The 23,238-nt window shown below is 34.2% G+C and overlaps 1 protein-coding gene across 1 annotated transcript in view; it reads right to left on the bottom strand.

Moving 5' to 3' along the window:
- mus81 (mus81 structure-specific endonuclease subunit) overlaps positions 1-23,238 on the bottom strand; it is a 135,952-nt gene that overhangs the window by 69,117 nt on the left and 43,597 nt on the right. Inside the window, exons 5-6 of the mRNA XM_090399263.1 lie at positions 19,298-19,520; positions 13,158-13,274 (exon numbers count right to left, since the gene is read on the bottom strand). Of these exons, the coding sequence (XP_090255389.1) occupies positions 13,158-13,274; positions 19,298-19,520 (340 nt within the window). The remainder of the gene's footprint in view (positions 1-13,157; positions 13,275-19,297; positions 19,521-23,238) is intronic.

Below are 23,238 nucleotides of genomic sequence, written 5' to 3' on the forward strand. Positions count from 1 at the left end.
AAAATTTGGAAAAACTTATTAAAATAATTATAAGCAATGAAAATTAGAATTATCCAAGGATTGTTAGACTTGAAAACTATTTAAAAAGCCAGGCAGTTTGCTAGTCATATATATGAATATATTCTTTATATATGACTAGCAAATTACATGGACTAGAGTTTATTTGTATTAAGTAATCTCCTAAACAGCTAAAGCCACATTACAAAAATTTGTTATAGTTCCTTCTGGTTGTTCAATTTATATTAATGGATGGATTTAATCTGCCTTTACCCTTGAGGGATAAAGACAGATTAAATCCAAAAAAATATATTTTGTCCATATAATTATCCTTACCCTGCATCACAGTGCAGCTTTCTCTCTCTCACTCATACACTAGCCAATGTTCCAGCATATTAAGTGATACAAAGACTTTTTGTTGCTATGTAGATTTTAAAGATATGTGTCATTCATGAAAAAAAAAAAAAAAAAAAAAAGCTGCTGAAACCACTGAAGAGTAGAAATATGGCTAATGATGTTTACATGTGATATAGGGACCTGAAGTAATTCATTTACTCTACACATAGCTGTTTTATATGATCAAAGTATTTTGGAGTTTATATTTACAAGTGAAAAGAAACCTGATAGACAAATATAATGAATCACTCAATATAGAACAGTGGTGTTCAACCTTTTTTACTATGCGAGCTACTTTTCTATAAAAAGTTATTTGGCGATCTACTCTCTTATATAGATCACGTTCCCCCAACCTAATATTTGATTACGCACAAATAAACAACTAAAAATAAACAACTAAAAAAAAAAAATATACAACTAAAAACTTTATTTGTGTATTTAAAAATTTATTTATCACTTTTAATTATTTTAATACAAAAAAAAATATTGGAATAAAATATTTATTTCTCTATTTTGGAAAACCAAAGTTAGAAAAAACAACAGATTGATTACAAACTCACAAGTTACAGGAAATGCTGGTTGATTAAAAAAAAAATCGCAATATTTTCATAGTCAAGTTGATATGAAGAAGTGGCCAATCGCAGACAATCATCCAAATGATCATTTGTAATTTGGTTTCTTAATTGATTTTTTATGACATTCATATTTGAAAAAGCGGATTCTGACAAGTATGTTGATCCGAAACATGACAGAATTTTTTGCGCAATATCAGTTAATATTGGTAATTTTTCATGTGCATACTTCCAAATGACTTCATTGTTTATTGATTTTAAATGTAAACTATTCTATATGTTTATTATCTCAGGTTCTACTTCAGCTTGGTTTATATCAAACAGCCCACTAATTTTATTTGAAATTTCTTTGATGTTCAAGTTTTCTAGAAATGGATTATTGATAAAAGTACAATCATTTCAGTTTTATTAAAATTTTTAAATCTTGAATTTATTTCTTGCTCAACTAATTCTATTTCATGAATAAATTCTTTTAAATCATAGCGAAGCATTTCTTGATTGTTCAAAAAATTTTAATAAATATGGGAGATGTCTAAATTCGCAGTCATTTATATTTTTCTTTAATAAAAGTAAGTATTGTTGGAAAGTTTTTATTGAACTTAACATGTTAATTAAATTTTTATCTCTACCTTGTAACTCTAAATTTAAATTGCTTAATTTTGTACAGAAATCTACTAAAAATGATAAGCGTAACAACCATCTTTTATCACTCAATTGTGGATAAATATCTCCTTTTTCATTCAAGAAAAATTTTTATATCGTTAATTAATACAATAAATCTTTCTAAAAATTTACTTCTGCTGAGCCAGCAAACATTATTGTACAACAGAAGTTCCCTATCATCTGCCTATAATTTAAATAACTGCCGTTGCAGGGCTTTTCCTCGAACAGAATGTACAATTTTAAAGGTAATATCCAAAACATCTTTTGTGTTTAATCTTTTACTACACAGTATTTGTTGGTGAATAATATAGTGGTACGTTAAAAAAATCTGGATATTTGTCATCGTTTTTACATAATGAAATGAAGCCTGATTTATTACCTATCATTGTAGGAGCGCCATCAGTAGTAATAGACACAAGTTTAAAAAGCGGAAGTTTGTGTTGTTTCACAAATTCATCAAATGTTGAAAAAATGTCTTCTCCCCTTGTCCTTCCCAATAATGGTATAACTTTCAAAAGTTTTTCTTTACTTGAATAATCTTGAAATACCATTAACTGAGCAATATCGGTGAAGTCATTTGATTCATCAAATCGTAATGAAAACGCAACACACTGGTGAATGTCTGACATTAATCTGGTCTGGAAACTTTTCTCCGGCAATTGGAACTCTTCCTTTCAGCAATTTGAAACCTTGTTTGCGGCCTAGAAGTAGTCTCTCTCTCTCTCTAGCGACGTCTCGAACCGAGAAGCTCCTTTCTGGAAGTGGGAAACTTCTCTCTCAAGCAACATGGATCCGGGCAGTCTCTCTGACGGCGACTCTGGACCGGGCAGCCTCCTCTCTGACAGCAATTTTGGAACCAGGACCCCTTCTGCTTGCTTCAGTCCCTTTTTATTAGGCCTCCTCTGAGACCTCGCATGAAGTTCAGCAACCCCAAAAGAATCGGTACGAGTCTTGCATCTTAAGTTTCAAGTTCAGCACGCCTTTTGTTTTCCTCCGCTTTCTTTTGAATGTAAGTTGCTGGCCATCGGAAAGTTGTTTCAACTCTTTCTGACTGACTTAGGAGATGTTTACACTTAGAGCCTGCAAGCCTTTCTCATACATACAAGTTTCAATAACAATCTTTCTAATGCCGCAATGTAAAGCTTCAGCAACAAAAACATTGCCTTTGTTTCTAACACTCTAACATATTCTTATTAAAGCAGTATATCCAGTTAGCTTCAAAAGAGTTATTTACAAAAATATCTAATACAAACTATACCGAGACAAACAAAGTTTTTTTTACAATATTCATATGGGACTTAACCTAAGTAAAAAATCGATGTAATGTGCTTTGGAATATTTAATATTTAAGCTACAATCGAGTTTTTACACTTTGCTTATAATCGTATTCACTCGGCTCGCTGTTTGACTTCCACTGATCCAAATTAATTCATTTACCTGAACTTATAAGAAAATTACCGATTTGACAAATTTAACAAAAAATAAATAAACAATAGCAATACACTTAAAACGAATTAAAAATAATACAAAATAATGATAAATAAAATATTATGTTTTCAGTTTTAATTAAATTTGTAAGTAAGGAGGAATACACAAGAGATCGACCAAAAATTGCTCTGCGATCGACGGGTTGAACACCCCTGATATAGAATATGTTTCACTTTACTGCAAAACCAAGATGTTGTGCAAACAGCTTTTTTTCTCTTGCACACTTCTTACTTTAGTTTATAATTTTAATGTTCATCCTCTCCATCTTCCTCTTGCATGGTGACAGGTACAATGGCTTATCACAACAAAGTGTAACTTGGCTTCACAGGAACCTAATTAATGCTATGACAGGTTAGCTAATCCTATCTTCATAGTTTACTATGCTACTTGTGTGTTCTGTGGCTAGTATGTCTGCCTTGTGGAATAAAAAAACAACAAAAAAAAGGAGTTTTTGGGAGGGAGGGAAAACCCTGCCACTTCACATGAGATTGCTTAATTCACCTTCAGTTGAAAAACTCTTTAGAAAGGTTCTTTTTGTCACAGACAGGATTCATCAAGTCTTTTCAACCAAAGGCATTAATGGTATTCTCACTGGGCTATGGAAGCTTTAATATTAGCCATGTTTAGTGCTTGTTTCGTAATGTTTATGTTTAAATTATATTAAGAAATCTAAAGGCACCAAGATTTCAAAAATAGAATAAATTATGCATTAAGCAACTGTGGCAAAACATAACTGAAGCAACTATTCCAACAAGCAGTGGCAACTTTTACCCACAAAGAGTGTATCTAGTGCAGAGTTGTCATTCATTTTTAAAATAATTCAACACTAGTCTAATCCAAAATGATATTATCAGCCTCATCATAGTAATGTCCAAACAAAAGTTACCATATTATTCCCAATTTGCAACATGGTCAATAAAATTAGATACTTGGGGATTATAGTGGATAATGAGTCAAAAATTGATTCAGGGCTACACTGCTAAGGTGGTTATAAGTCAACACATTGGACAACAACATGGTTGAAGAGATCACTAAGTTGAAAGAAAAAAAGGAAGTTATCCTCCCACTTCATAATCATTAAATTCCTGATATGCATCCTCTAGGGACAGGATACTATGATGGTATTACATTAAAAGTTTACATTATTACTTTCCTATCAATAATTTTCCTCCAAATTAGTATGTTATCTGTCAGGACTCCAATAATGTCAGGTCTTATACAGAATAGTTTCATGTGGTCTAGTGGTTAGGATTCCTGCCTAACATGCTAAGATTCCTTGCACTAATCTGCTGACATACATCAGCAGATTAGTGCAAGCTGAGTAATTATTATGGGGGATTTCAACTTTGGACACATAGATTGGAAGGAGGAAAGATCACATGGCAGGAAGAAAATGGAATTTATAACACTTACTAAGAAATAATTACTCAAAGCAGAATGTGATGGAAGGGACTTGGGGAATAAGAGTGTTGGATCTTGTTACAGGATCAGAAGAGCTGTCCATAACTAAGATCCATAACATTGCATCCAATTGGGTAAAGTGATCATGTGGTCTTGACTTGAGGGGTAGCAAAAATGTGGAAATCCCAATTAAGAAGGGGGTATATGTGGAACTACAAGGCAGGTGATTATGATACACTTAGGAGGCAGCTTGAAGCAGTACTGTGGCATAAAGATCTGAAAGAGGATATTCAGAGTGCACAAGGGATAGTGAAGGGGAATCTGGAGGAAGTAATATCACACTGTATACCTAAGGTCAGGAGAGTAAACTGGATAGGAGTTAGATGGATGAGTAATATCATTAAGAATGAGCTGCAAACAAAGAAGATGTCATGGAGGGTATAAAAGGAAAAAGGTGATCAGCTAACTCATGAACAATACAAGGATCAGGCAAGAAAGGTGACCAGCATGGTAAGGAAGACAAAATCAGATTATGAGAAGAAATTAGCTGAACAAGCAAAAGGAAATTCCAAAGAGATTTCATTATGTGACAAGTAGGAGAAAGAATGACTATAGACGGATAACTTTAATGAGTGCATATGTAGAGAAGTAATGAAGGCAGATGAAACTGGTGAGCTATTGAGTAATCATTTTTGCCAGGGTATATCATCCAGGTGAAGATACTGTTATGACAGAGGCGAGAGGGGCTGATGTGAGAGGAGAGGTTGAAGAATTGGAGATACTTAGTATACTGCAGAATCTGAATGCAAATACAACTGTGGGATTGAATGGGATATTGGCTTGCATTTTAAGAGAATGTGCAGGGGAACTGGCAATGCTCTTGACTACAATGTTTAAGTCTCAGCTGTGGCAAAATGGCAAGATTTGATTTTTTTTTTTTTTTAATGGTGTAAAGACATCAAAGGTCATACTGCACCAGGACACAGGTCACAGCAGTACATATGGTAATTAGTAAGATGATCAGAAATATCCATACCCTTAGTGGGATTTGAACCCACAGCCTCTTGGCTAGAGAGTGGAAACACTAATTACTCAGCCAACCAGGCCGGCAGGCAAAGTCAGAAGAGAGTGGAAGAAGGGTAAAATAATTCCTTTGCATAAAGGTGAATCTAGGTCAGGAGTGGTGATAAAAGAACTGGAAAAGTTGGTCAGAAAGAGAATTCAGGAATGGGTGGATAAGAATATGGTACTCTGTAATGGACAGCATTGCTTCATTAAGGATCAGTCATGCCTTAGTAACCTACTAACTTTTTATAATAATGATAAATAAGTTAGATAAAGGGAATGACCATATAATGATAGTGCTGGATTTTGCACAGATGTTTAACAGGATATATGGAACTCTGTTATGCAAACTGCAACAAATGAGGATGGATAGAAAACTAGTGATATGGATAAAAGGGTGGCTGATGGACATATACCAAAAAGTAGTATATAGAGGAGAATCCAGGTAACTAATGGTGTGCTGCAGGGCTCTGTGTTTGGACCACTGATGTTTAATTTGTACATAAATGATATAGGAAATAATTTGAAGGAAGATATTCAGTTGATTGTTGATGATGTAAAGTTGGTTGCAGTGATTTAAACAGGCTTACAGTATGGTTACAAAACATAATGAATGTCAATTTAATGTGGAAAAGTATAAAGTTATGCATTTTGGTAATAGTAACTCACAGGATTACTTGTTTACTGAGGAACACACTAGCAAGCAGAGATAAGGGAGTTTCCATTCCTTTTTATAAAGCCTTGATATAATTACACTTGGATTACTGTGGTCAGACCTGAGCACAGTAATCCAGGGTTTCCTGGGGATGAGTAAGTGATGGAGAGGATCCAGAGGCAAGTGAGCAAGATGGTGAGTAGTCTGTGTAATGCTCCCTGTGACTATAGATTGAGAGTTTGTGGATTGCAAAAGTTAGCAGCTAGTTGAAAAAAAAAAAAAAAGGGGGTATGTAGAAATGTTTAAGCACTTGGCTAGAGGGGCAGAATAAGTGGTCATCCTTGGATGTTGGGTAAGAGTGTGGTTAACAAGGGTGTGAGGATGAGATTTTTTGCTTGGAGAGTGGTGAATGAATGGAATGGGTTGCCTGAGATAGTTGTGAGTGGTTTGTCTGTTAATGGTTTCAAGGAGAAGTATGATAGATATTGTGTTCACATTTTGGATCTCCCATGATGAGTCGTAGGACTTCATGGAGATGCCTACGCAATAATAATAATAATAATAACAATAGTAATAATATATTCTGTCATGTTGTACCATCATTTTTTAGCTTGGTGAAGAACAAGCTGGATTCAGGCCAAACAGAGGCTGTCAGGATCAGATCTTCACTTTACGACAAATAGTCGAGAAAGCATGGGAATATAACAAAGATCTGTATTTAAGTTTTGTAGACCTGCAAAAGGCATATGACAAGGTGCCAAGAGAAAAGCTATTCAAAACGTTACAGTTGTATGGTGTCGATGGGGCATTATATCAAGCAATACTTAGTCTTTATTTGAGTTGTAAGTCAGCAGTTAGAATTGAAGGAAGTACAGGAAGGTGGTTTAATATTAAATCTAGTGTGAGACAAGGATGTACATTATCCCCTCTGTTATTCATTATCTATATGGATCACATTATGAAGGAAAGTGGTATTAAACATGATATCAAAATTGGAGATGTTAATGTCAGCTCTTTGCATTATGTGGATGATGTTATACTTCTAAATAAATCCACTACAAGTCTGCAAGATTCTCTGACTAAATTGAATAGCTGTTGTAATAGATATGGTATGAAGGTCAGCAATAAAAAGACAAAGACATTGAAAATAGACAGAATCATTGAAAATGTCAACTGTGTTGTGAATGGAGAACCTGTGGAACAAGTAAAACATTTCAGCTACTTAGGCATGATTTTTACTGAAGATGGTAAATTAAATATAGAAATAGACAACAGAATCAGCAAAGCTGGTATGGTGGGAAGTCAATTGAATAAATTCATATGGAATAAGAGAGAAATTAGTCGGAACAATAAATTAGCTGTATACAAGACAGTGTTCAAACCAGTTTTAACTTATGGATCTGAGAGCTGGGTCAGAAGTAAAACACTTGACCAAGGACTAGAGACCGCAGATATGAGAGTCCTGAGAAAGATTATAGGTGTGAACAGATGGCATCAATGGCAATATGATATTAAAAACGAGGATATTAAGAAAGAACTTGACATTGTCTGCATGCAGGAATGCGTTAGCAGAGCTAATCTCAGGTGGTATGGTCACCTAAACAGAATGGGCGAGGAAAGATTAGCAAAACAAGTGTTCTCTGCCAGGTTGGCAGCAAAACGACCCAGAGGAAGACCAAGATATAGTTGGATTGATACGGTACAAAGTGCCTTAGATGATAGAAATATAAGATCTGATAATGTTGGAGTCTTGACAAGTAACAGACTGATTTGGAGGAAAATTGTAGATAGGAAGTTAGTAATGATATAATTTTTTCATGTAATACTATCATATCCTGTACACCCCTTGTGGGTACATGGCAGGAATTTGATGATAATGATGATAATATATTCTGGTCTTCAAAGGCACTTCCAACTGCATCAATCCATCTAGATTATCTTTCTCTGAGTCACTCTCTCACTCTCCACCTTTCACTCTCCCATTCTGTTTAAGTTACCATATTCATTTGAGATTAGCTCTGCTCACATATTTCTGAATGCTAGCACTGTAAAGGCTTTAATAAGATCACAGACTACTGTGGCCTTATCCAGAAGAGAGTAACCAAAGTTGATAATGGTTAAGTTTACAAGCCATGTTGATAATGACCAATAATTGTGTATGTGAAGACAGACTGAGGGAATATGATCCTGAAAATTTGAGGAACAGATGGATGACAGGAGGTATGATAGAAATACACAAGCTAGGATGCTTAACAGTGTAGGCAAAAGTGAGATTTTGCAGCTTATAGCCAATCCAGGCAAACTTGGGGTCATCACAGGAAGAGAGCCAGATTCTTTTCATGGCAAGTGGTAAACATGTGGAGTGAACTACCATTAGAGGTTTTGAGTGCATCTTCAGTTATTATTATTATTATCCTAAGACCCCATGGAATCATCTAGGAGGTTCTTTTATCAAACACACACATCATACCATGCTTTAAACACACTCAAATTCTCTGTAGACACCAAACTCTCAGGAAAGGTATTCCATCATTCACAACTCTGCATGCAAAGCACCTGCTTTTCACTCCCCTACTCACACCTTCCGTATAGAGCTTCCAGGGATGACCTTTGGTTCTCCCCTGATCTCCTACTGTTTTCTGTAAAACCTGTTCAACATCGATTCTATAACAACCCCTTACTAACTTGTAGGTCTCTGTTACTAGACTCTGTAAATTGCACCTTCTCAACCTTTTCTCATATTCGACATTTCAGAGATCAGAAACTGTCTTAATCAGTCTCCTCTGGACCCTTTCCAACATCTCTTTGTCCTTTTGAAAACCAGGTGACCAAATCTGTGCACAGCAGTCCATGTGTGCCTTATCAGAGCCTTATATAATGGAACAAGAATCTCCTTATTTCTACAAGTCAGTGTCTTCTACATCATTCCCAGAATTCTTTGTGTTGTCCTTACAATTTTGGCAATGTGTCCCTAAATTCGAGATCCTTATCCACTATCACACCAAGATCTCTTATTTTCTCCACCTCCAACAATATATCCCCGCTAAGCATAAATTCCACATCTCATCTTTGTTTTCCAAATTTTAAAGCCTTACATTTTGCAACATTGAAATTACATCCCCATTCACTGAATCTATTCAAGTCTTGTAAGGTCACAACATCTTCTGCAAACAACCGAATATCGCCATCCAAATCTTCGCCAATATCATTAACATATAGGTTAAACAGCAATGGCCCTAAAACAGACCTCTGAGGCACATTACTAGTGACTTTCCTTTTCCTGGATATCGCTCCCCCATACAACTTGTTGATACTTATCAGGTAGCCAGTCTCCAATCCAATCTAATATCCAATCCCATCCACTCCAGTTTGACTATCAGCTTATCATGTGGTAATCAATCAAAAGCCTTTGCAAAATCTAAGTATATTACTGTGTATACTTCTCCTCTGTCCATGGAAGCAGTCACCTTGTTGTAATAAGTAAGTAGACTACTAAAACATGACCTCCCTTTAGTAAATCCATGCTGTCCATGAAAGATAATACCATTGTTGTCAACCCAATTATGAATTTTGGAAGATTGTCATGATCTCCGGAGTTCCAGAAGACAAATGGGCTTCATCTGGGGTTGCAATTTGGATTAATAAAAAATGGAAAAACAAAATTTTAGATTATATTTAGGTATCAGACAGAATAATCAAAGTTAGAATGAAAATTATGAATCAAACATTCAATATTTTTGGAATTTATGCACCAGTAGATGGAAAAGAGGAAGAGACAGAAGAATTTTATGGAAAACTTCAGGAATGTATTGATGAAACAAATAAAAATGAAGCAACAATCTTGATGGGAGATTTCAATGGTAGAGTGGGAAATAACAGGATGCATTGGATCAGAGGGAAAATGACAGTGTAAAAGAGCAGCGAAAAAATAGTAAAACAGTTTTAAAAAAGAGAACAAGCGATCTGAGAAACTTAAGAATCTATGGTAAGAAGGACGAAAGTGATGTGAATGCAGCAGAATTTAAAAAACAAAGTCAGAGGCGAGAATCAGTAATCAATAACAATGACATTTTATTAAGAGACTTCTGCATATTTAACAATCTAAAAATCAGCAATACTTTCTTCAGGCATAAAAATATACATAAGTACACATGGGAAGCATGAAGAACAAAATCAATAATATATTACATTATTATTAACAACAAACTAAATAATAATATCATGGATACAAGGGTTTTTAGAGGGAGCAAAATTGATAGTGATTACATGTCAGTTGAAAGCAGATTTGAATTCATAAAAAAAACCACATACTTCAAAAGAAAAAAAGATAACGAATCAACAGCTAATAAACAATTTAAAATTCACCTCCTAGAACAGGAGAGTATTAGAAACTTATATAAAGCAGAATAAGAGATAAAATAAAACCAACCACAAACAATATTGAAACTGATTGGAAAAATATAAAGGAAACCATACTGAAAGCAGCAGAAGAAAGTTTAGGATATAAATCAAGGAAAAACAAAAAAAAAATGGCTCAGAACTTGGAATGATGACTTAAAGGAATTAATCAAAAGGAAAAAAACAGGCTTTTAAAATCTATCTGCAAAATAAAAATACTGCTGACTATATACAATATAAGAAATTACGGGCTGAAGTCAGAAAGCTTTCCAGAAGTATACGCAGAGAAGACTGGAGTAAATATATTAAATCATTAGCGCAAGATATCACTGGACCACAAAGAATAGGTTTTAAAATTTTCAGGCAACTACAAACAGCAGAAAATGATCAGTTAAGAAATAATCTAATTTCCAAAGCTGATTGGATAGAACACTATAAAACATTGTGGAATGAAAAACAAGAAATACAAAACAATGACAAAACTCATAAAATTGAAGATACCAATATACAGGAAAGTACAGAAGAAATAGTAATGGAAGAATTAGAAAAAGAATAAAAAAACTCAAGAAATAGAAAAAGCCCAGGCCTGGATAATATGTGTTGAGCTCTTTAAATATGCAGACAATAGCTTAAAAGAAAACCTACTTAAACTCTTCAATAATATCTGGAAATATCAAAAGATCCCAAAAGAATGGGAAACTAGAGTAGTAATAAATATTCACAAAAAAAAGGTCCTAAGGACAAATGTGGAAATTACAGAGGCATTACTCTCTTAATAACAGCATCTAAACTATATGCAAACATCTTAAAGGACAGGCTAATTAAACATACAGAAAATTATTTAGAAGAAGAACAGTGTGGTTTTAGAAGAGGGAGAGGATGCCTAGATGATGCCTCTTTCACAATGTAACAGATCATAGAAAAAAGAAAAGACTTTAAACCTGCCTACTTATTTATTGACTATAAATATATATATATATATATCTATTTATTGACTACGAAACACCATATGATAACTTAACAGAAATCTACTGGAAAATATTACAAGATGATAAAATACTTCCTAAATTAATTAAAGCAATAAAAAGTCTATACAGAGAAACAAAAATTTGCATCAAATTTGTAGATGGAACATTATCAGAACCTATAACTATAAATAAAGGAGTAAGACAAGGTTGCGGCTTATCCCCAATCGTATTCAACATTTATATAAACAGAATCCTAAATGAATGGAAAACAACTGTCCAAGATGAAATTAAACTAACAAATAATAAACAGAAAAACGAGACTTTTAGTGGTTATGAGTGGTTATTTCATGCAGATGATCAAGTACTAATTACAAACTCAGAAGATAAATTCCAAATTGCAACTAACTGTCTAAATGAAATAGCAAAAAAATATAAAATGAAAATATCTGAAACAAAAACTATGGCAATGTGTGGAAACACCATTCAAAATGTCAAAATTATGCTTAACAATAAAATAATAGAACAAGTTACAGAATTCAAATACTTAGGAAATATAATCTTGCAATACAATACTGATTCACACTTAGAAGTAAGACTACAAATTTACAATAGAATGAATTGCATAATTAAAAGAGATTATGAAAAACAAATGACTAAAGAAACTCAATTGAGATTACGTAATATGACCTCTAAACCATCTTTCAAATTTGGAAGTGAAACCCGCATTCTAAAACAAAGAAACAGACAAAGATTGGAAGCAGCACAGATGAAGTTTCTAAGACCTTTCCTGGGACTCACTAGATTAGATAAAAAGCAAAACACAGAAATAAGAGAACGATTAGATACAAAGAACATCATACAAGAAATAGAAGAATATCAGCAAAATTGGCTACACCACATAGAGGATGAATAACAATAGGATTCCCAAACTACCATATAAATATAAACCTACAGGAAGAAGAGACTGCGGATGTCCAAGACTAAGATGGAAAGACCAACTTCATTTGCAGAGCAGGAACAGGACAAAAAAATCCTGTACCTGAATTGCTCAGATGACGACGATGACGACTGAAATCAAAATTAAATTCCTGGATGGACAAAGCTGCTGCCATCTTTCCTTCACTGGTTACTATACTAAGCTCTAATTTCAATGAATCCATAAATAAACTTATACAAAAAATCCCACATGCTAATAACACTGCAAGCATACAAACTTTTACAGCAACTCTCACTTTTGAACACGCACCTCTTTACCATTAATTATTTCAAAAAACTTATCTGAAACAGGAACCTTCTTTACACACCACCACTTCTCTCATGACACACTATCAATTAATGAGTTAATGTGTTCAATGAGTTTCTAAAATGGTTCTTTGACTTCTGGAGGAGCAAACATAATAATGAAATTGACCTCAACATGCCAAAAACATTTCTGATTTCCAATGGCATAACTGCATTTTTGAAGTTAAACATTTCATTTTTTTTATACAAGGAAATGAGAATTATCAGTAATTACTTAAATGAAAAGGAATTATGTAAAAATCAACACACTACCTGGCTGTTTACTATTGCTTGCTCTAAGGAAGTCTGAGGTATGCCAAAATGATATTTTGAACCATATTCTTCTACTAAATATATTAGCTGTCTGAGTCCACAGTCTTTGAGGCGAAACTTAAAAATAAAAAATAGCAGTAAAAAATTTCATTATACTGGATTCATGTTTATTGACATAATCAAGAATATATAATGCAAACATACTGTTAATATTACCAAGCCAAGCATTTTTAGAAGCCTGCACACATAATTTCCTTCATACAGAAGAACACTGGACTGTGTTTCGCATGTGCTATATGTCAGGCTATATAACTTGGCCAATATATATATATATATATATATATATATATATATATATATATATATATATATATATATATATTATCATAATTCATTTTTACTCGGTGGGAAATATTATTAAAAAGTTTTAATGACTGATACCGAGAGATAAAAAGATGACATATTTCAAATATACCATGTCATCTTTTTACCTCTCGGTATCAGTCATTAAAACTTTTTAATAATATATATATATACACACACACACACAGTCCACTAATTCCAGTTTCATTATTTTTTGGTGAAATTTTTGTGTAAAACTAGTATCTGTGAATCTTTTTAATGCTACAGGAAATTTCAAAAATAATGCTAAAAGAAGTCATAAACTATTTACTTTTCAAAGTATCATACACTACATAAAAGGGGTTAGCTTCTTCGTTTGGTGATGTGTGTATCAATGGTTAGTGTTATTTCGATTTTATGATTATATTATTCTACATTATCCACAAAGACCTCAAAAGAAAATAAAAATGATCCTTACAATCAGCTTTCCTCACCTACTTCCAAAAATATTGAAGAATCAATGTATACAATTATGAGCAACTGTAACCACTTATATTTTCTAAAACTGAAGATTTTTTTTTAATTTAATTAAAAGTTGCTTTGAGAAAAGGGATGGGGAGAAGAAAGTACGTGAGCTCCACAGAAAGAAAAATGTGCATGTTTTAATTATCAATCACTCTGTATTTGAAATGATTTTATATACAGGTAGTAAATGCAAAAGTCAAATTGAGGGCTAGAGTTTTCATTCTTATTTATCGTAATGATTTATTATTATTATTTGACACCTCCAGGAAGTCCAAAGACTCATCGAGGGAGGGCACCTACTCTATACTCTACAACTCTCTGTCTCCACCACTCAACCTCATCCACCCATCATCCACCAACTGCAACATCTATACCAATGCCATCTACTGTCCACCACCACCACTTTCACAGACAACCAATCTTATATTGAATACTTTAAACCTGAAAAGTCTGGACTTGCAGAACATGCCATCTTCACCAGACACAGATTTCATTGGAGAAAGACAAAAGTTCTTCACAAAAGTCAGTTTCTCATGGAACGCCTTTATAAAGAAACATGTGAAACTCTACTTCATTCTCCTAACTTAAACAGATCTGACGGCTTACGTTTATCCCCTTTATGGGAGATAGTACTTTACAAATCAGCTCATCTTTCCTAACTTTTTATTGTACTGATTTTTTTTTAAAAATTTTATTTTATTTATTTTTATTTTTTTTTAATTTTTATTTTTTATTTTATTTTATTTAAAAAAAAAAAAAATAAAATAAATAAAAAATAAATAAAATAATAAAATAAATAAAAAAAAGCGACACCTAAGTAGCTTACACGAGCTACTTAGGTGGCGCTTTTTGGAATTGTCAGTTATTGTTTAATTTGAGCTTAATGTACTGAAGATGCCTGTGACACACAGGTGAAATTTATACTATTAAATAATCTTTGTACGTGAGTTTTTTCCGTTATTAATTTTGTATCGATAGTAGTAGAAGTCAGTGTGGTCATTACCTACTGGAAAAATCTTTCATTTGTTGTGTACAGAATACTCATAATACTGCAACATAAAAAATGTCAAAAAGTAGCAAAATTTCAATTTTTCACTCTCTTACACACACAATTGGTGACCAAAATATTAGAAAAATCTCCATGCTAAATGAAATCCATCAGTAATGCCAAATAATTCACATGGCATGCATTATTAGCAACATATGACAGGCACTGGTTATAGATTATAGCTGGAAGATTGCATCTGAGAAGGGGTGAAAAAAGGGGAGAGAGATAATGGGTAAAGTCATGAACTGAGCAACTCTGAAGAGGGATGATGGGAGCTAGATGGATGAGTAAGAGTATCTTGGAAACTACTGGATTGCTTGAATAGCCATGCACAATAGTGTCTCAATATACTAAAAATGATGTGATAAATAGAAAACATGAAGTGAACATCAGACATGGGAATGGAAACAGCATTTAGAAAATTGTGCATGTATATGACAGCCTGTTTGGCTGAGAAGTTCGTTTATCTAGCATGGATGGTTGTGATTGTCTGTAGGAATACTGACTACCGCCATGCTTAGCAGAGGCCTGAAGTGGCTTGAAAAAGTTCAATGTTTGGTCTATAGAGCAGGTATTTTCAGACTAAATAAAAAATTAATAAAAATACAAAAAAATATCAAGTGAATAGAAAAAAAAATTCTTAGCCCATCCACAGTACGATTGTATTATAGGTTTGCAAATAAACCTTTCATGGGCAGTAATCACATTAAAAAAAAAAAAAAAAAAAAATATATATATATATATATATATATATACACATACACCCACACATACACTGATGTCCAAAACTTAAGAACAAACACCATTTCTGAAGATTATAACTGCAAATTCAAATGAATCAGCTTGTGGTAATTTGTATAACTGAAGATTTCGAGTAGAAAGCAGGTACACATTCAAATTTTTGAATCACTTGCAAGGGATTCACTCAACAGGATAAAAGGCAAAATGCTGCTCTAAGCGAATTGTGTTTGAAGGAAGCTCTTTTTGTGAAGGAATAAAGTTACAAACTTGGATGTCTTGTAATTTCTCATAGACATATCTAGATGATTTCATGCAGGGAAGAATTATTGAGAAGCTTGAAGAAGGCCACAGAATTACTGATTGTGCCAGAGAGTTTAGAATTCACATTGTTGTCTTCAGGCTCTGGGCAGCATTTCAAACGAATGGAATGTGTTTCAGACATTTGCTAAGAGGTTGCTCTCGTTCTACCATGGAGCATGATAACAGATTTTTGATTATTAAAGTAAAACGTAACAACATACCATGTCAGGTCAGCTTGCAAGTTGGCTCCATTCAAGCACAGGTATGCAGATACCTTGAAAAAGGAGGCAAAATGTTTGCAACAAATAGGCTTATATGCCTGAAGGCCTGTAGTTTGCATCCCTTTAGGGCATACTTTAGGTGGTAATGTATCCATAAAAATTGGATAAGACACCAATGGGCTAATGTGCTCTTTCCTCCAATTCTAGATGACACCTGAGCTGGAGTGAAAGTAGTACTGCTTACCACCACGAGAATGTTCTTGAAAGAGATAGATACAGTGGTTCTGGTGTGGGGATGCATTATGCTTAAAGGATGCACCAAGCTACAAATGCTGGGAAAAGGGACTGACTGGTGAACAATATTGCAACGAAGTTCTTCAATGTCATGTTCGATTGTTCCGTGGTGCTGTAGACAAAGAATATTCATTTTTGGGGATGACAATGCCACACTGCATCATACACAAGCAGTAAAGATACTTCTTGAGACCGAGGATATTAATCGAATAGAGTAGCCAGCATGCTCCCCTTATCTCAACCCCCCATAGAACATGTTTGGGACACAACAGGGAGATGCACTGGTGCTCAGAATTCTCCTTCAGAAAACAAACAAGGCCTTATCCTTGCTCTGAAGGAGGAGTGGGCCAGTTTGCTTCAAGAACTCCTGAATCACTTGACTAAACATGGTATGACGTGAGAGCTGCATCACAGTTCAGGACGGACATTTTCTATACTGAAATATCTGTCCACATAGTTTTCTGTAAATAATGTACATTAATTCCTTAATTACTTCTTTAGGAAATTTGTAACTTTTGACAAAAAAATTGCAAAATTTAATTGCAATTTGTATGAAATTTATAACACATTTTTTGTTAATATAATTTATTAGTATGCTGGCAATAAATTTATATTTACATTTGGCTGTAGACATAAAATTTTTTTCATATACAGTAAAAATGTAGTTCATCTTTGGACACCAGTGTGTGTATGTGTATTCCAACAGGAATGTAAGGTGTACATATATATGCACAATGGCCAAATGACCATAAGGGAGTGTGCTGAAATAACATCTGCTGGACACTGAAATAGCAGATAATGGCATCTGACCATTATTGGACAATTCATCTGACAATGGTCAGATGCCATTATCTACTATTTCAACTGTTCAACAAAGCTATTGCTTAAGTGATCAAATAAATGTTAGTATTGAAGAAGACCAAAGAAATGGCAAAAGGTAACATGGAGTGATAAATATCAGTTTTGATTATTTCATGAGGAAGGTGGAGTATGGTGACAACATCATAAAGCCGAAGATCCACTATGCTGAATGTAATGGGCACTTAATAGGATAAGTGTCCTGATTTGTTAATGAAACACAGTTACTTTACTATAATGTTGTAAAGGATTAAGATTGTTTCATTCACCAAATCTCAATCCTGTTGAGAATCTTTGGGAAGTGATGGAATAAAATGAGATGTTCACAACAGGAACTCATCACCTCCAAATCTGATGAAAATGTAGCAATTCGTCATGTCTGCTAGCACTAGGACAACCTATAGAGCATTTCTGAAACATCATGAAGTCAATGTCCTGCATATCAGTCGCTGTTCTAAAGACTCATGGGGTCAAACATGCTATTAAACCGAGCACTGTGTGTGTGTGTGTGTGTGTGTGTATTCTTTGAAGCTAAGCTCCTTAGCTAGGCTTCATGGAATACACAAAACCTTCACTTGCTAAAGGGGAGATGATATACAGGGTGTTCGGGATAAATTTGACAGTTTCGTAAGGAAAAAGAAAATCTTCTTTGTATCTATTAAATTTAATGAATTGACAAAAAAACATTACAGGCAGAGTTAATTACAATACTATCAACAAGATTTACTCAAAATAACCACCATTAGCATCGATCACAGCTTCAATTCTGCTTCGGAACCTCGAACAAGCTGACGCTACAGTCTCCCTGGGAAGGGCCGCAAAAACTGTTTTAATTTTATCCATTAACTGGGCTTTTGTATTACTGGAAGTGCGATTGGTGTCTTTTTCAACTGCGCCCCATACAAAATAATCCATGGGGTTAAGGTCTGGGGAGTTTGGAGGCCAAACATTTGGACTGGTGAAGTCGTAGAAATTTTCAGACAACCATTTTTGACTTTTCCCAGAGGTGTGGCAAGGGGCCGAATCCTGCTGCCATACATATGGCCTACCATTGGCTACCCTTGTTATCCAGGGCTTGACTACAGTTAGCAACTCCACGAACAGAGCCCGAATTCCAATGCCAGGGTTCTTCAACACCTGTTCCTGCAGATTTGCGAGGAATTCTGCTGTACGAACGCAATCAGATCGTCTGCTAGGGATCTTTCTTCTTGCTACATCCTCGTAGTCACCATTGCAAGTCTCTAGTTCATGCCTGATTGTTTTTACTGTATTCAGGGAGCATTGGGCAGCAGTCGTAATATCCTTATTTTGATGGCGGGCACGAATCATCATGATACAAGTTATTCTCTTCCATGATTCAGGTGGGTTCCAGCTATCCATCCTTTCTGACATCTTGTATATGAATGAAGAAGGGTCCAAACTTTTAAATGAAGAGAAGTGTGTGTTAATACATGTAACTTACGGAAAAATATAATTAATTATAAATATGTCAAATTTATCCCGAACACCCTGTATGTACACACGATTTAATTCAGTGGTCATTCACTGTGCGTGTATCTATAATTATGGCTAATTCTACTACAGTAGATTCATCAGGATCAAATGGTTTATTACAGTGGAAGGTTTGCTATCATGAAAGTTGAATGTATAATTACTACAGGAATTTCTTGCAAATGTTTGCAAGAAATTTCTTTAGTAAGTGCATTGACATTTCATGAAATACAGAAGAAAAAACAGATATACAAATTTTTAATATTCATACTCTGTAGATATCTAAATAAATATTTTGATTTTTTCATCATAATATTTACCTTTTGTTCATGAAAACGTCCATCCCTTATGCTGATTGCTAGATCATCCATGCGTTTCCTCTCAATTACAATATTCAGTACCAATTCTCTAGCAGAACCAGATAAACAATTACTTTCACGAGCAATCCATAAAAAATCTCCAACATTAAGTTGACGAACCTCAAATATTACACCATTCTGCTTTAATTCATCCAGAAATCCCCGTTTAGAATTCTTATCCATTCTAGAAAGATAAAATAAACTTAAAAAAGAACATTCAAAATTATTATAGGAAATCTGGGTTTTCAAGCTTTAGGTTTTGTTAGGAATCACATTATACCTGAACAATTTAGTTATGCATGAGAAAAAGAAAGTCATTGTTTTAACAAGATGTTTCTGTGTTAAGTCAGATGGGTTAGGTTATAAGACAAGGCTAAAACATTACATTCTGCAACACATATATCTTTACAGACATGTATAATGGTAGTTGTGAAGTGACTTCATGTGCAAATTTTGTTTGCTTACACTTGGATAAAGGATGAAATTGAGAATATAATTTCTTAGCATCTTTAATTTATAGTATAACCAAGTGAAAAAAATATTTGAACATCTGTCTCTAATCCAGAGTATTTCAGTAATATAGTGTGACACCTTTTGGCTACATGTATATGGAAATATGACTTCTGCATTACTTCAACCTTGGAGGGTAATGGATGGCAATGCTGTAGCTAATGAAGTTCTAACTGAGGCTCGGCTATTGTTGTTACCCTCCTGCCATGATCAGAGCTTTAATTGTTCAATAACACCTTATCCCTACACTGTCCTCTACAGATAACGGGGAAGATGAAAAGCATTCTTGCTTTGCCCCTTTAAGCCAGTCCTTATAAGGACTATAAGGACTTTTTATCACTTCTGAGTCTGGTTCCTAATGATGAGATCTTGGTTTTCGGCAAGATAAGTACTTTGGTTTTCTTTCGTTTGTTTTTCACTTTGATTTTATTTTACTGGTGCTAGTGGTGGTTTCCACGAGCACTGTTTTTTTTTTTAAATCAGTTAATTAATATCTGCATTATGGGATTACTTTTAGCGGTATCACAACTGCCATTTTATAGTAGCTCGTATAAAGCATTTGCTGGTGTGTAGAATTATTTCTGAATCACGGGATTATTTAATTCTCAGTCTTACCGACTGAAAGGTTTTTTTACTTACAATCAAACACACAGATTATAGTCTTTTCAAACTTGAGATAATGGTACCAATTCCTCCAAGGGTGTGAACTCTAGGAACTGAAATTCCCAGATGTGAAGAAGTAAGACGGGTAACTAAGGTTTAAAAAGAGATAGTCACCGCAAACAAGATTTATTCTTTCACCCCTTATGGCGGAAGGAAATATTTAATTGTAGTAAAAGATGTAGAAAAAAGGGACAAACTATTAGAGGGTTTTTTTTTTGAAGGCAGCACAGTTATTCCTGTAATGGTCAGGAGCCAGATAAAAACAGTAAAAATGAAAAGATTTCCGATAGAATATATAGAGATCTTATACATTTTCGAAATGGGGTAAGATTAGTAATAATGTACCTGAGGCAAATAAGGCCCACCTTATTTAAAATTTGAATAAGTTAGACAATTGTTTAGATTAATTGAAACAACAGTGTTCATATTAAAGTTTGTATTATCACTCATTAAAAAAAAAAACAAATAAGAACAATTCTTGCAGTAATTTATAATTTAACCAAGTCTTTAAAAAACACCTCGTGTGGGCCTTATTAAACCATAGTAGTTTAATAAAGCCCTTGAACAAAATTAAATATTTAAAAAAGAATATAGCAATTATTTTTAATTATTATTAATTTAAAAAAAAATCAGCTAATGCCTTTTTATTCTTGTATATACAGGGAGTAGGCGAGGCCATTTTTAGCCCTATCTAACTTTTTGAGACTGAGTGGGCAGTTCAATCTCCACTGGTACCCAATCAGAGATTGCTGGCCCAAGGCTGTCATTAATTAAGTGGCACGCAGTAAAGAGAGATGGCTCTACAGGTGCCGCCATCTCGTGGTCCCTAACCCTAGCACTCGTATTTAATGTCTGAAATAATGTGGGTTCTACGTCGATTTTCTTGAGTTTACGGACAAAAAAAAAACCTGCTTGCCTGTGCCAGAGATCAACTAACTCGGGAACTGGTCGAAAAAAGGCTTAGAAAAATTACCTCTAGTCGCTGACTAGACTCAAAATCAAGTATTCCTTCGTGTAGCCAAGCACCGTAGTATGCAAACGCCACATCCACTGAGTTACACAGGCTCTTTATTATTAATTTTTTAATCATAATTATTAGCTTAAGAACAGTCATAAGGCCATACAAATATGCCACATTCTTCTTTGGTGAGACCAACACACTCTTCATGGTACCATTTAAGACACTGTGTGCATTGCCTCATATCAGCAACCTTTTCTTCTCTGCATCCATGGCAATACCACCCCTCTTTTGACTCTGTTTGTTCCTGTTTTTTTTTTTTTTTTGGTCCTTCCTGTTTTTTAGTGGCAGCCTTCTCTTTCTTACTATTCTTTTCTTTGAAAAGATCTTTGGCCACTCTCTGGCCCTTATAATTTAACGCTTTTCTTCTTGGCGTTGCCTTTACAACTGCATAATTTGGCGTTGGTATTAACTCCTGAAATGATGACTTCAAAGATTTCTTTATTTTTAGATTTGCCAATGAAATCTCATCATCAGAGTTATCTGAAACACAAGATGGAGAATTAGGACATGTTCTTACAGCTCGAGCAGGATTTAAAAATTGAGCTTTACATTTAGAAATTGTTGGGTTTCTCTTTAAAAATAACTTCAACTAATCGTTTCCTGCAAGGCCACTTTCTTTATTGAAATTATTCTTAATTTCATTTTGCTTCCAAAATATCAAAGTTTGCCTGCGTATAGCTTTTGGAGTTAAAGGGACGCCAACTGAAGCAAACTTTACTATTCTTTCTACCAAGTTCTTCTCTTGTTCTTTTGTTAGCACAGTATTTCTTCCTAATCTTTTCGTCATCTTCTTGTCTTTAAATGGTTCCTCAATGTTCTTCTAGGTACTTCATAGCGTTCTGATGCTGCACGTCATGATAGTTGTCTTCTTTGCACAGCTTTCATAGCTGCTTCTAGTCTTTCATTAGTCCAAAGACCCCGTTCCCTCTTAACTTCTGACATTTTCAGAGGCCTTTAGCAATAAAATAAGTATCTATTATGAGCAATCACCAAAAAATAAAATCATAAATTATAGCAGTTTAATAAGCCCCATCAACAAATTTACTGGACCTTATTAACTGCCGCGAACTAGATTAGATCACATCTATTTTCACATAAAATATGAATTCAAATCAATTAAAACATTTTTTATCATAAAACTGAATGTTGAAAGAACAATTTAAATATAAAAACAATGCGAAAAGAACAATTTAAATATAAAAACAATGCGAAAAGAACAATTTAAATATAAAAACAATGCGAAAAGAACAATATTTTTAATTAAAACTTACGAATTATTGCAGCATAATATTATTAAACAGGAAGACACAACCACCTCCCAAAAAAGGTCTAGGTCAAACTGACACAATAAGTCACTAGACTATATGGTGCCACTAAGTTGCCATTGCTTATTGTGTCCTCTGTGTGTGTGTGTGTGTAAGAAACCAAACTGGCGCAACTTACTGTAAATGTGATTTTTTTTAAATGGGCTTTATTAGACACTGGGCCTTATTTGCCTCAGGTACCTTATATGAAAGATTTTATCAGGTGAATATCCAAATTGGTTTTCTGGTGGTGTCACTTTCACAATGGATATGAAGATGCCCGTACCAAATTTTGCCAACATCGGTACAGTTATGGTAAACTATCCTGGAGTACAACAGCAATGCCTGCTTTGTGGTTCATACAATCACTTGGGTGGTAACCGCCCCAAATCAAAATGTTTCAA

Source organism: Typopeltis vanoorti, chromosome 10 (assembly GCF_054136105.1).
Source record: "Typopeltis vanoorti isolate ZY-2024b chromosome 10, IOZ_Tvanoo_1.0, whole genome shotgun sequence".
Taxonomy (NCBI): Eukaryota; Metazoa; Arthropoda; class Arachnida; order Uropygi; family Thelyphonidae; genus Typopeltis; species Typopeltis vanoorti.